The 14,431-nt window shown below is 47.4% G+C and overlaps 1 protein-coding gene across 8 annotated transcripts in view; it reads left to right on the top strand.

Moving 5' to 3' along the window:
- The window catches only part of MACF1 (microtubule actin crosslinking factor 1), a 292,958-nt gene that overhangs the window by 81,255 nt on the left and 197,272 nt on the right, over positions 1 to 14,431 (top strand). For 6 of the 8 annotated variants that reach the window (XM_081018107.1, XM_081018106.1, XM_081018115.1 and 3 more), the window contains 2 exons: positions 10,402 to 10,463; positions 11,210 to 11,299. In XM_081018107.1, the coding sequence (XP_080874233.1) occupies positions 10,402 to 10,463; positions 11,210 to 11,299 (152 nt within the window). Of the gene's footprint in view, positions 1 to 406; positions 543 to 5,358; positions 5,465 to 10,401; positions 10,464 to 11,209; positions 11,300 to 14,431 lie in introns of those variants that run through there. The other 2 variants (XM_081018101.1, XM_081018100.1) reach the window with 2 other exon arrangements.

Below are 14,431 nucleotides of genomic sequence, written 5' to 3'. Positions count from 1 at the left end.
TGGGCTTAGGAATGGAAATTTAAGAGCATGACGCTCTCTCTCTTGAAGGGGGGGGGGGGAGAGACTGAAGTTGGTTCATTTCATCACGTTGGTGGATGCCAAGGAAAGATGTTTGAGTCACCCGGATGCTCATTTGCTCACTTTCTCTGTCCAGAGTCCCCTTGCTCCGTCGGGCATTTTTGTTTTGGAAGCAACTGAGGGCAGGCTGTTTCTCCCCCCCCCCCCATGGGTTGATGAGAGAGGAAGAGAACCCCCCCTCCTTCCAGAGACAGCTCTCTCTCTCTCCTCTCTTGCTCTCTTTCTCTCCTCTGAACTCTGTGCCTTTGCTGTTCTCGCCCGCCCTGTTCCGTGTGATGCTGTGTCTGGGCGCCTGCGGCCTCAAGTGAGGAATTTAAAACTCGGGATCTGTGATAACAGCGCGGGAACCGGGAGGCAAATGCCCCTTTTGAATGGCACTTTCCTGCCACCCACTGTGTTCGTCTTGAGTCACGTTCTTGGAGTTGCTGGGATCTTGTATTGGACGAAGAGCAGGAGGCAGGAAGGTACTGTTATTTGAGGACCAAACTGTACTCTCTCTCTCTTTCTCTTTCTGTGCATGTGTGTTTGTTCTTACACCTGACCTTGTTTGAAGCAGCAGTCCTCTTTTTCTGCTTGATGGCAAGAGGTCAGGAACAGCCCAGAAGCACTGCTGGGTTGGTGATGTCATGGAATATGCAGAAGAAGAAGCTTCCAGAGGGTTAGACTTGCGGGACTCTTTGTTGCACATAAGAAAATTTCAGTACTTCCTTTAACTGTCAAAGAGCTCTGGGAATTGTAGTTCTTTGAGGAAACTAAATGAGTTGTCAGTTGACTCAGGTGATACCCATGACTTAGCCCCTCTGCATGTCACCAGTGTTCATTGGTAGAAGAGCATTCTGATTTATGCCACGATGACAGTTTCCTAAGTGAGAGCACTATGTGGCTATATCTCTGGGGCCTTGAGTACATTTCTACCTCATTTCCATGAATGGGGATTTTCAGTCTTACACTTCCTTAACATTCTGGTTTCCACACAACATCCCAGAGCACCATGCAAATCTAAAACTCAGCACTTGAAAAACTCTTTTTAGAACAAAGGATTAGAGAGCAAAGAAGAACAGGTGCCGCTGGGGAAGAATCAGCATGGCTTCTGCAAAGGAAGATATTGTAGAGCTGGAACAGGTTAAGAAAGTGGCAACCAAACTGATCCAGGGTCTGGAGCAGCTCTCCTACAAAGGGAAGCGGCGTTTGGGCTTTTTCAGTTTAGAGAAAGGGCAAGAAAGAGGCAACATTCAGAAGTTCATAAAATCATGCATGGCATGGAGAAAATGGATGGAGAAAAAATCTCCTCCCCCCCACCCCCTCATAACACTAGAACTCATGAGAATCCAGTGAAGCTGAATGTTGGAAGACTCAGGGCAAATAAAAGAAAGGACTTATTCATGCAGCACATAGTTAGACTATGGAACTCGCTCCCACAAGAGGCAGCATGTGATGGCCACCAACTTGGATGGCTTTAAAAGCGGATTAGACAAATTGCTGGAGGAGACAACAATTTGATGGCTGCTAGCCACAGTGACTATGCTTTGCCTCCATAGCTGGAGGCAGTAATGCTTCTGAATACCACTTGCAAAAAACTGCAGGGTGGAAAATGCTCTTGTTCTCAGGTCCTGCTTGCTGGTTTCCCACAGGCACCTGGGTGGCCACTGTAAAAAGAGGATGCTGAACTAGATGGGCCATTGTCCTGATCTAGCAGGGCTATTCTTATGTTCTTATGTAAGTCCTGCTCCAATGCTGTTTTGGAGTTATTTGAGAGTATCAACAAGCATTGGATGGATAGGGGTGATTCACCAGCAGTGCAGCCTGCCTTAAGGTTGGGTTTGTTACAACAGTGGATCTTAATTGTGACTGGTGCTATTTTAATTTCTTCATAAATAGTGTTTGGATGTGGCTGAGTTTGCAGATGAAATCCAAGCGGATTGCAAAGACCTCCAAAAGAACCTCTTTGAATACAAGGTGAATTGGGTTCTGTGCAAGTGTAAAAGGCTTCACTATGGGGCAAGCACTGGCTGTGCCTGAATTGGTAAAGACTAACGAGAAAAGAGATTTGAGGTCATGGAGGAGTGTTCAGTGGAAATTCAACTTCATGTGCAGAGGCAGTGAAAAAGGCAAATTCCATGCTAGGGATAATTCAGAAAGTGACTGAAATAGGAAGTGATATAGGAAGTGCACATATACCCACTAAAGTCTATTCTAGTCTAGCTTTGAACTGGGACGGGAGAGGAAACCTGCTCATGAGAAAGCGATTGTTTGCTGATTGTCTTTGCTTGAGAGATCACAGCTATAATCTCTGGTGGAAACAGTTTTTCCAGAGAGACATGGTGACTTGTGAATGGCCCAGGATCATCAGCAAAGCAGGGGTGGCCTTTGCAACACTATGTAAATCCTTGTTAATGTGTGTGGGGATGTTGAATCATGGTTGGGTAAAGAAACCCTCTTCTAGAAGACAACTGAAGTTGAAGGTGATCCTAATCGACAATAAAAAGGTAAAGGGACCCCTGACCATTAGGTCCAGTCGTGGCCGACTCTGGGGTTGCAGCGCTCATTTCGCTTTATTGGCCGAGGGAGCCGGCATACAGCTTCCGGGTCATGTGGCCAGCATGACTAAGCCGCTTCTGGCGAACCAGAGCAGTGCACGGAAACGCCGTTTACCTTCCTGCTGGAGTGGTACCTATTTATCTACTTGCACTTTGACGTGCTTTCGAACTGCTAGGTTGGCAGTTCTACAATAATTTACAATAAAATATATAATTAATAATAATCCAGAATAGTGGTTGATAATTACAGAACCAGCTGATGAGCATTGCTCTGGTTTAACTAAGCCCAGAATAGCAGGATGTGATTTTGTGTCTGTGTTAGGGATGGACAGACAGATGCAGCTCAGCAGGAGGGCAACTGCTTTGCATACAAAAGGCTTCAGGTTCAATTCCTCTTAGCATTGCCAGTTATAGGGCTGGGAAAGATTCCTGCCTGAAACCCCGGAGAGCTGCTGGCAGTCAGGTAAATTGGCACAAGGCTGCTTTCTGCATCCCTTTGTGCTTTCAGTCTTTTTCTTTCATTAAGTGCATGTTTCTGGTTAGTCCCTTGCTATAGAACCCATTGAGAACCTGGAACCCAGTTACCTATCCTGTGTATCGGATCGGAACCTGACTTTCATAAGGCAGCCTTTGCGGTGTCCAGCTGCGGATCTTGTAATTGCTGGTGGCTTTGCAGCAGCCTTTCTCAAGCTGGTGTCCTCCAGACATTTCAGACTACAATTCCCATCAGCCCACCACATCACCATGTAGCCATGATGGCTGGGGCAGGTGGAGTTGCAATCCAAAACACCCAGTGGGCACAAGGTTGTAGAAGGCTGCTGTAAAGAATCTTCCAAAGGGCACAGCTGGGTCCGTGCTTTGCTCTGTTTGAGAAGTGCCTTTGGTTTGTTATTTTTTCCCATTGCCGTCTTTTTGTGCTGAGCTCCTCCGGCTGCCCTGAGCCACCCTCCCTGCTCCCCCTTCCGCCTGTTAGGCCAGCCCAGGTCACTGACAATAGCAGCTTTGCTCTGGCCTCTGTTCTTGGCCTTGGTCAGGAATGCCAGACGGTTGGTTGGTTATCTTCTGGGTGGGCAAGGGGGGAATGTGGGCAAGGGTGGGATAGCGGGTAGCCAGCCAGTGAGGCAGCAGCGGGGGCTGCTGAGAACTGAGCAGTCGGGTGGTAACAGGTTGCTTATCAGAAGGACTCTCTGGGAAAAGATTAAGCCGTTGAAGATAAGCTGGCAAGACCTTGATGTTGTTGGTGAGAAGGAGCAAGGGACTTATTCTTAGCTCAGTGGATAGGATAGTGTCTCTCTCTCTTTGTGTGTGTGTATGTTGGGGGTGGGAGGGCTAATCTCATTAGACACCAAGATCTACCCAGGAGGAGTAAGGCTGGGTGACAGGCTCTTAAGGGAGCAGGAAAAGCATCGGACAGAGTACTCATGGAGTTATTTCCTGGGTGGCAGTGAAGGAAGCCAGAAGCTGATGTTTTCTGCTGGGCCTGGCCGCTGCCAGGGTGCTTAAGTGATGCTGGAGCTTTGTGCTTAACTTGCTGGAAGTGGGGAGCACTCAGCTTGGGTCAAAGAGACTGAAGTGGAGTTATATTTAGAAGAAGAGGAAAAGGAAGATGACTGATAAGCTAGCCCCCGTTATCTCTGCCGTGGACGCTCCAAACCATTGCCCTCCTCAAATGGCGTAGTCTTCTGCTGAGCTAGTGCTTTTGCAGAGCTGAGCTCTGGAAATTTTGGGGACTATCTTCAGCTTGAGGATGTTTTATTTGTGAAGATGCTGCAGGCCCCCAATGAATGGAGAGAAAGAAGAACAGCCTATTGTTCTGCCTTAGTGTTTCAGTCCGTCTGGTGACTCTGGGCGTTCACATTAGAACCAGGAGGTAAACAGCCTGGAGCTGCATTGCTGAGTTCTCTTGAGAGGTGCTGGCTGGACCTTCTGACTCCCACGTGCTGCTTGCTGCATGGAGGTGGCAACTTGGGTGTGATGGAGTTTTGGCTGGAAGTTGGGATTTTTAGAGGGGAAAAGCTGAAGAACTGGAAAATTCCTCTTCTGTTCCAAGTCCCTGAGTAGTCATGAGTTGTCCTTCCCAGTGTGTCTTGGATTTGTACTCTTGCTCAACCTGAAGAAGAGAATCTTTTTCTCAGTCTCTTTTCTCTCTTGAGGAGTGGTGGACCTGCTGAATGCTTTTTACATCTATTTTGACCTGATCGCCTCCTTTCTTGAGTGCAAAGGTGATGGTGGGAATAGGGAGTTTCCACCAAGGACATTGTAGTGACTGAATGAAGTGTAACCCATTCTGGGGTGCGGCAGGATATTGACCAACCTCCTTGCCGCTGCCAAATCTTCATGCACAGCTGAGGCCTGTGCCTGCCTGCCCCTTTGAGGTCTGGTGATGATGTGGCTATTTTGAAATATTTGTGCTGGACCACCGTATTATTTTTGTTTTGCTTGTGTCTCAGAGGGTTTTTTCTGTCTCTCCCCAACTATGGAAGACGTTGGCACCTTCTTGCAAAGTGAACCCCTTTCTCTTTGAAGCTTCTGAGGCTCCCTTCTGTGTGGGACTGTTTGCAGAGATGTTCTGAAGGGAGGCTCATGCGCGTGCGCACTTTCTTTTGCTGCTGATCACGAAGGAGGAAGCTGTGGGAGGAGCTGTGGTGAGGAAGCCGGCAGCCAGGGCATGGGGCTAGGAGACCACGTTGAGGATAACAGACTCCAGGGGAAACCAGGAGTTGGAAGAGCTCTCTTGCAAACCAAGGACTTGATGCCAATGGCGCTGGGCTCTGAGGGGTCTATGTGGCACATCTTCAGAGGGGAGAGGGAGCTGAACGCCCACCTCGTGTGCAAGATGTGCTGCTTTGGTTAGTACGGCCTCCTCGTTTGTTACATCTTCCTTGATGGGGGGGGGAGTGGAGTGCATGGCAGCCTCATCCTAAGCATGGCTACTCAGAGGTTACTCATGGTTACTTCACTTGCTTCCTATAAAGTGACCTGAGGAGTAAAGCCTGATCCTTCTGTCACTCTCCTCTGGCTCATCTTTCTGTTTTCCCTTTCTTTTTTTAATTCCAGCCTTGTAGGAAGAGAATTTGGGGCATCAAAGGAAGGTTTCTGGGGGAAAGGAAAGGGGGAGCAGAAAGGGCTGTCCTAAGAGTGGAGGCAGCTGCCTTGAGCAAGAGATTTTGGCCACTGATAGAGGAGGGGTGCGTGTGGGGGGGGGTACAGAACTGATTCATAGCTGGGGCACAATTCACCAGAAAGGGGCATCCTGTGCAATGGGTGGAAATGGTGTGACTCTAGTTCACTTAAGCTCAGTGTGACTTGCACAGGAAAACTTAAAACAGAGGGTTGGGCCTTGACTTCTAATGGGCTTTTCCTGCTGCTTTGTAACAAGGGACTATCTTTTCCACACATTTTTGTAACCGTTATTTTGTTGGAGAAACGCATTGCAAAATTCAGAGAAGTGCAAATTTTGAAGCTTAGCCATGTTTCAGTTCACTTGTTGTTTTGGGAAGTACAGGTTTGGGAGCTTTGCATTAAACTGTGAACTGAACCAATTTTTTCCCCAAGTCATGTAGTGGACACAGTTGCTGTCCTCCCTCCCTCCCTCCCTCCTCAGTCTTTTCTGCTGACTGGTGAGAATATATTTTCTCCCTCTTCTGAAGCCATAACTAGATATTGGTTAGTTGATAGAAATGCAACACTAAGTTATGGTGTGATAAGGGAAATTTAATGTAGCATGGAGATGGTTTTCTTCTGTAAAGGTACCTATTTTCTGTTCTTGGGTGGTTTTTTTGGAATGTTCTTTTTGGGAACCGCTTCCTGCAAGGATGGGGAGCCTGTGGCCCTCTAGAGGCAGGCTGGACTCTAACTCCCATTAGCATGGTTAATGGTCCAGGGATGATGGGAACTGTAGTTCAGCAAAATCTGGAGGGCTGCAATGTTCACCATCCCTGATGTACATATTGTTTATGTTAAGTGATAATAAAGTAAACATATATTGGGGATACATACAGTGGTACCTCGGGTTAAGTACTTAATTCGTTCCGGAGGTCCTTTCTTAACCTGAAACTGTTTTTAACCTGAAGCACCACTTTAGCTAATGGGGCCTCCTGCTGCCGCCGCGCCACTGGAGCACGATTTCTGTTCTTTTCCTTAAGCAAAGTTCTTAACCTGAAGCACTATTTCTGGGTTAGTGGAGTCTGTAACCTGAAGCGTATGTAACCTGAAGCGTATGTAACCGTATTGTAACTGTATACAAAATCATTTTTTATTTTTTTAAAAAACGATTATATGAGTACTTAAGTGAAATAGTGAAGAGCATATGTTCCTTTATTTCCCCTACCTGTTGCCCTCCAGATGATTCTGAGCACAGTTCTCAGCAGCCTCTGCCAGCATGTATCATGGACTGGCTGGATGCAGAGGGAATGGTGGGAAGCACCAGCTGGGAAGAAAGTTCTGAACCTGGGGATTGATGGTGGGATGATGAGTAGTCAGAGGTAGAAGACTGGGCAGAGGAGGTGTTGGAAGCTGAAGAGGTGACTGGGTTTCGTGAGCAGGAAGAGGCTGTGGCACAGAGCAGTCCAGAATCAAAGGCAGAAGTGAAGGCTTGAGAGAAAGGGGGCCAAAAGGCAGAGAGGAGTCAGGCTAGTGAAGAAGCCAGGGGGTCTCCCTTTCCTGCTGCAACCAGCTCCCCTCTTCCCATTCTCCCAGAACCACAAGAGGTATGAAGATGGAGGAGCAAAGATAGGCATGGCGACGGAGTCTCAGATTGCTTGGGAAGGAACTGATGGGTGGGAAGGAGACTTAGGCAAGATCTACCGGGATGATTTGCTGTGCTCACTAGGCCTGGCCTCCTGAGTTGACCTCATTTCCTTGAATAAAAAATTAACTTCACTGACACTGAATGGTTTATTGCTAACCTGCCCCTGACACTTGCTCCCAACAGCACAGCTATGCTGGCTGGTGCTGATGGGAGTTGTAGTCCACACCATCTGGCGAGCACTTGCTTGCAGGCGAGCTGCTTTCAAAGGCCGTCACTGACCAGAGTGCAGAAGGCATTAATAAGCCAAGACGGAAGCATTGTGGGGCAGGATTCTGGGTGTTGTTCTGCAGGTAACCTTAAGAAAATAGAAATGTTTCTGAATTCCCAAGAAAATGTCAGTGCAAGTAACACGTTCACAGCTGATTATTCAAATATGCTGATTTTTGCCCAAATGAGAATATAGTACCAATGGGTAGAGATTTCAGGGTATTCTCCAAGTAACCTGCTGGGGGTGCGTATTCTGGACTGGTGTCCTTTCTCAGCCACCCAATAGCAGTGCAGCTGAGTGGACAGAGAGGCATTTGGGAACCATCAGGTGCCAATAAGATTTGGGGAGACCAGCGCTGTGGTCTAAACCACTGAGCCTTGGGCTTGCCGATCAAAAGGTTGGTGGTTCGAATCCCCATGACGGGGTGAGCTCCTGTTGTTCAGTCCCAGCTCCTGCCAACCTAGCAGTTTGAAAGCACACCAAAAAGTGCAAGTAGATAAATAGGTACCGCTCCGGTGGGAAGGTAAATGGCATTTCCTTTCGCTGCTCTGGTGTTGATGTTCCATTGTGCCAGAAGCGGCTTAGTCATGCTGGCCACATGACCCGGAAAAACTGTCTGCGGAGCGGACAAAGGCCGGCTCCCTCGGCCTGTAAAGTGAGATGAGCGCTGCAACCCCAGAGTCGTTCATGACTGGACTTAACTATCAGGGGTCCCCTTTACCTTTACCTTTAATCTTACCAGTGCAGCCCCCTGAAAATGAAATGAGTCTTGCAGTTATGATGGGAGGAACTGGAGGCACCTTGGCTCTGTGTTTCCACAATGTTTCATGGTGATTTTCTTGTAATAGCAAATATATTTTGAGAAGCGTTTTGTAGAACATGGGCGGCTCACCTTTGTTTGACCTGAGAGCAGCTCTCAAGGTTGGCTGACCCTCATGGTGCTCTTTGTTGAAGTGGCTGTGGCTACTCAACATGCGAATGTCAGTAATAAATATCCCACCCCTGGAGAGTGATTAGAATGGGGTTGCCCCCGGGGGTAGGGGTAGGGGCTCCTTGCTCCTTGCTTGCTTTTTAAATCTGCAGATGTTTAAAAATCTATACAAGGCCCTTTGAGGAAAAGACCCATTGATGTTTTGGCTAGGCCTCCACAGAAGGAGAGTCCTTGAGCATGACAGCCTGTGCGCATGAATCACAATAAATTGTGCTTGCTCTTGGATCTTGATTGCAGAGAGGCCAAAGGTCAGGGCTGGGTGAATTTGTGCTGGAGATGATAGGACTCAAAAAATAAAAAATAGAGGGGTGGGTGGGGGAGTGTGTGATGGGTTTGTTCCCCAGAATATGCAGAGTTGTGATGATTCGCACAGGGCACCAATGCCCATGGATCTTTATAGATTAGCTTAAGCAGAGAACAATAGTAAGGTTAGGCTTCTCCAACCTGGAACCCTCCAGATGTTTTGGATTACAACTCCCATCAGCCCCAATATAATTTAGCTGTGCTGGCTGGAACTGATGGGAGTTGTAGTCCAAAACATCTGGAATGCACCTGGTTTCAGAAGGCTGATGGAGTCTCCTTCCTTGGAGGTTTTTAAGCAGAAGTTGGATGGCCATCTGTCATGGATGCTTTCCTACTCTACAATTCTATCATTCTGTGAACTTGGGCAATGCAAGAGAGAAGAAGGGGAGGCAGGAAAGGGATTTGTTAGAGAGTAACAAGGAGTGTGTCACTTCCAGTAACCAGGCCAAGATGTGTGGTGTGTTGGATTTTTCGGGCTTTCATTTTAATTTTAAATTAGTCTGGAGTCTCATAATCAATGTTTGTGAGTAGCCTCACAAAAAAAGCACTGCTCATTATTGACAGCATTGCAGACCTTTTAATATGTAGCCTTTGTTCCCTTTCAGGGTCTGTTTGGAGTGTTGATGAGGGAAATACTTATATAGCATGAATTTGCTAGTGAAGATAAGTTGGTAAACCTTGGATTCGGTGTGCGGCTTGGCTTCCTTGCTGAAGTTGCCTGGAGCTGTTTGCTCTGCAAGGGTCCTCTGGTGGTGTCCCCCACCCTACTGCACAATGTGCTCTGGGTTGATCTGGACTGTGGGGATGGCCCTATGTTTCACACTGAAGTTGGATTGAAAACCTGGACTCAAACGGCTTTGATTATCTCCCAAACATTGGGAGGGAGGGAGTTGGCTGGGGGAGGGATCTGCTTGTAGCACAGAACTGGTGGGCATCTGCTCCAAGGTGGGAAGGGTGCTGAGAACAGAACCCTCACCCCCCCCACACACTCTGTGTGTTTTCATTTGAGATGTATCTATAGTCTGGGGTGCTTGGATTTTTTTCTTTTTTAAAAAAAGCTTCAGGTGTCCTTGGGTTGAGCTTGAGGGCCTAAAATAAATGTTAAATCCCTAAAATCCAATGAACCAAAATACAGTGAAAGAATAAGCCGCTAATTGCCTGCATTGTTTTAGGCTCTAGAAGGGTAGGTTCTTACAACCGATAAATGCACTTGGTTTATGTCGTTTATAAAACCTCTGCGCTCAGGAAAGGCAGCAAAAGGTACAGGCTGAGACCCTCGTTCGAGAAAGCAACCTGTGTCTGTGTGTTGCATGGTTTGGCCTCTCCCTAAGTGCCCTTGAAGGCGTGCATCAGCTCCGAGAAAAGCTTGTGATGGTCCTACTTGTCACCTGCAACATGAAACGCTCTTTGTTTTTCCAGGTGACTGATTTGCTAACTTAGGCCTCTCTCTCTCTCTTTCTGCTCTTTTTAACAGATGAACGGGATCGGGTCCAGAAAAAGACTTTCACCAAATGGGTGAATAAGCACCTGATGAAGGTAAGCACGGTGCTGTTTCTGATTCTATCTTATCACTACCAGCAGCCAGCATGGTGGGGCAGAACCACCCTGCCAACACAGGTGTTGCTGCAGTTTACCTGGGACCGGGCAAGGCACCATGGCAGTGAGGTTGGTGCTGCACAGGTGCACTGGCAGAGCCAGCCGCATGCTCCTGCTGTTGCATCTGCAGAGCCCCAAATTCTCCACTACCCTCTCTTGCCCTGGCTGCCTCCAGGTGAGCTGCAGTGATGCTGGTGTCAGGAGGCACCCCACTCTGCTGGCTGCTACTGCTTAGCACCCAGCAAGAGCTTGTTAGATTATCCTCTCCTCCTTTATTTATTATTTGCCCCATGGCATATGCTCAGTTTTGAAAGGCTCTGGGGGCTTTCGTTATGCATATATCCCTATTCTCAGTACTGAGAATAGTAGTGTGCATTCTTTTCTTTTTTTGAAAATGCTCTTAGTTCTTATGGCAGCAGAAACAGGCTTTGAAGTTTGAAATGCCTAGCACAGAGGTTAGTGGTGGTGGGTGATCTTTTAACTTTTCTGTATTTAGCTTTAGTCTTTGCATGGAATATTACCATGAATCCCTCTTTTCCTCCGCCTGCTCTTGAGTTTTTCTTACCACTACCCAACCAACCCAATGGGCAGCAGGAGGTGCCCACTGCTTTGTTTTGCTGTGTTGCCTGGGACATTCCTCAGGCAGAGCATCTGAACAGGTGTCTTCTTCCATTTTGGTCCTACAGGTGCGCAAGCACATCAATGACCTCTACGAGGACCTGCGAGATGGCCACAACCTCATCTCTCTGCTGGAGGTCCTCTCTGGTGTCAAACTGGTGAGTTTCCAGGACCCCCTCGACTCCTTTAGCCACCCTTCTTTTAGCAATCGAAGCAAAATTATCCTGCTCCTCAAACTCCTAACCAGGGGGATAGAGGCTTCCTGTTTCACAAGACATGGACACACAGGTGTATTTTATTACACTGGTGCTACCTTGTGCCACCCTGTAAGGCTGGTCTAGGCTGGAGACCACCAGGAACTGAATCTGGTACCTTCTGCAGACCAGCCATATTCTACCCCACTGAGCTGTAGTCCAAATGTTTGGTCCCAAAGCTGTTTCTGATTCACAGGCTCTTCTGTTTTCAAAAGCAGGGACCCTTCTTACCTCTAGGTCTCACTTAAGGTTCAGCAGAGGTGGGTTGGTTCCCTTCCCAGCCAGCACCCTCACTCTGCTTCAGTTGAGTGTTTGCAGTGGAAATATATTTTCTTATTATTATTATTATTATTATTATTATTATTTGAGGAGGAAGGGGAAAGGACCCTGTTGTTGGTGTTTCCCCCTCCTTCTCCCTGTGCATTTTGTGTGTGCTGCATTTTACTTTTCTTTTGGGGGGGGGGGTGTATGTGTGTGTGTGCCATTTTCTTCTACTCGGTGTCATTGTCTGTCCGCAATGGTTGTTAGCAAAAGGAATCCTCAGTGCAGAAGACCCTTCGGCTGGTGAAAGTACCATCCTGGTGTCGCACGAGCAGCGAAGAGTGCGAAGAGGAGGAGGATGAGGAGGATGGTGACGCAGTAGGTCAAAGTCCTCCTTGGAACAGCGTTAACAACAACTGGCACCGGGGCACGCTCAGATAATCCAGGCGTACCTGAGGTTTTGGGCAGGGATCACCTGGGCTGTCTTTTGAGATACAGAGAATGATTCTTAACACTGATGGACTCTAAAGGCACGTGAGACCTTGCTCAAGCTATAAGCAGGCATGGGCCTGGTCATTGCCTGGGTGGGTGAGCATCTGGGACTTAGGTGTATGCTCCCTTCAGAAGGGCCATAGCTCAGTGGCAGAAGATCCCAGGATCAATGTCTGGTGGTATCTCCAGCAAGGGCTGGGACAGAGCCCTGCCTGAAACCCTGGAGAACTGCTGCCAGTCAGTGTAGACAATACTGACCTAGATGGACCGATGGGTCTGACTCAGTATAAGGCAGCTTCCTGTGAGTGAAGAAAGGCAGGGAATAAATTCAAGTTGTTTTTTTTAATCAAGTATTCAATATCAGAAATTACTATCCCATTGCCCTTTTTGCTTTATTTAAAAAAAAACACCCTAAAGGTTTGATTGACTATAGATAATAAAACACTCTAAATAATTTATTGGGGTAACACTGGATGTCCATAAAACACCATACGCATTCTCTCAGTTGGTGTTACTTGGACATAGTTGAATCTGTAACTTTCTCCTATAGGAGGCCGTGATGGCCACCAAGTAAGATGGCTTGAGAAGGGGACTGGGCAAATTCATGGAGGCTAAGGGTGTCCATGACTCCTAGTCAGGATGGCTGTGCTCTTCCTCCACAGTTGCAGGCAGTAATGCTTCTGAATGCAGTGACTGGAAACCACAATGGGGAGCTAGATGGGTAGTTGGCCTGATCCAGCAGGCTCATGAGAAGAGTGTGCAACCATGTTGCTTCCTGTCTTTTCTCCCCTGACACCAGCCAGATGCCTCTAGTTCAGGGGTCAGCAAACTTTTTCAGCAGGGCCCGGTCCACTGTCCCTCAGAGCTTGTGGGGGGCTGGACTATATTTTGAAGGAAAAAAATGAATGAATTCCTATGCCCCACAAATAACCCAAAGATACATTTTAAATAAAAGCACACATTCTATTCATGTAAAAACACCAGGCAGTCCCCACAAATAACACAGAGATGCATTTTAAATAAAAGGACACATTCTACTCATGTAAAAACACACTGATTTAGAAGGTGATTGGGCCGGATCCGGGCCCCGGGCCTTAGTTTGCCTACCCATGCTCTAGCTGTTATTGACTACAACTCCCAGGAGCCACAGCCAGTATGGCTCTGCTAGTTGGGGCTCATGGGAGTTGTAGCTGAAAACAACTGGATGGCGGCAGTTTGGTAAAGGCTGCCTTATACAAACGCTTAGCCACAAGTTTGCTAGCCCAATTTTGCTGGCCAGCGAAATTAAAGCAATCCCCCCCCCAAAGGTGACCTTTTCTTCCTCTTCACACAGTGCTGATTTTGTCCCCTCCCCCTTTCATCTCTCTGTTGTGTGGGGTCGATTTCTACTGGGGTTTTAAACATCCACTGGATTATCTGTACATGTTTTCTGGTGCCGGTAGCTGAGTGTGTTGCTACTAACCCACAAGGTGTGAGTGCATGATAGTCTGTCTTAAGTACAGCAGATCCTGCACACTTCAACAAACATGTTATGGGCTCGCATGTGTTCTATGTTCTTGTGAGCACATGTACATCCCAGGCACATGGGGATGTCAAGTCTCTTCCTCACCGCCTCACAAGTAGAAAATAACTGTTTATGATTAATATGGAAGTCCAATGAAGGCAGTCTCTTTTCTTTTTTGGGGAGGCAGACGTTTGTCCTTCCAGAAGGTATCTTATGCCTCCATAAGTTGCCATAGAGTAAAATGTAACTGCATGCTGTTTGCTTGCCCGTGTTTTGAACCACATTGTTCATTTGAAATGTTCTTGCAGAGGATGGGATCCTGACACTTGTATGCAGGTAGTTTGTCCGTCGGCAACGAGTTGTGGGGAAGGGATTGCACCCCATGAGGTGGAGTGAAACAGAAGAAGGCATGTGCATTCCATGTATGAGGGGCCAGAGCAGAGTTGGGTGGAGCATCTTCGAAAAGAGAGCATTTTTTGGTATCCTGAACACACTATACGATAAACCACATTTGAAGCACATCCTTTCCCTCAAAGAATTCTGCACACTGCAGTTTACCCCTCAAAGTTCCAAGTCCCAGCAACCCTTAAGAGACTACAGTACTCAGAATTCTTTGAGGAAAATAATGTGCTTTAAAGGCATGGTGTGTATACAGCCTGTGAATAGTCTTTCTAAATCTGGCTTCCTCTGTGCTTTGAAGTACTGGGGGTTCTTTTGTGGCCAGCTCAGCTGAAGGAGTTAAAAACAATGGTGTTAGTACAAGTTGCTGTGTTCTCTGC

Source organism: Podarcis pityusensis (genome assembly GCF_964106645.2).
Source record: "Podarcis pityusensis genome assembly, chromosome: 8".
Classification (NCBI taxonomy): domain Eukaryota; kingdom Metazoa; phylum Chordata; class Lepidosauria; order Squamata; family Lacertidae; genus Podarcis; species Podarcis pityusensis.
The sequence above is the reverse complement of the archived record's forward strand: the minus strand, read 5'-3'. Positions and strand labels throughout refer to the sequence as shown.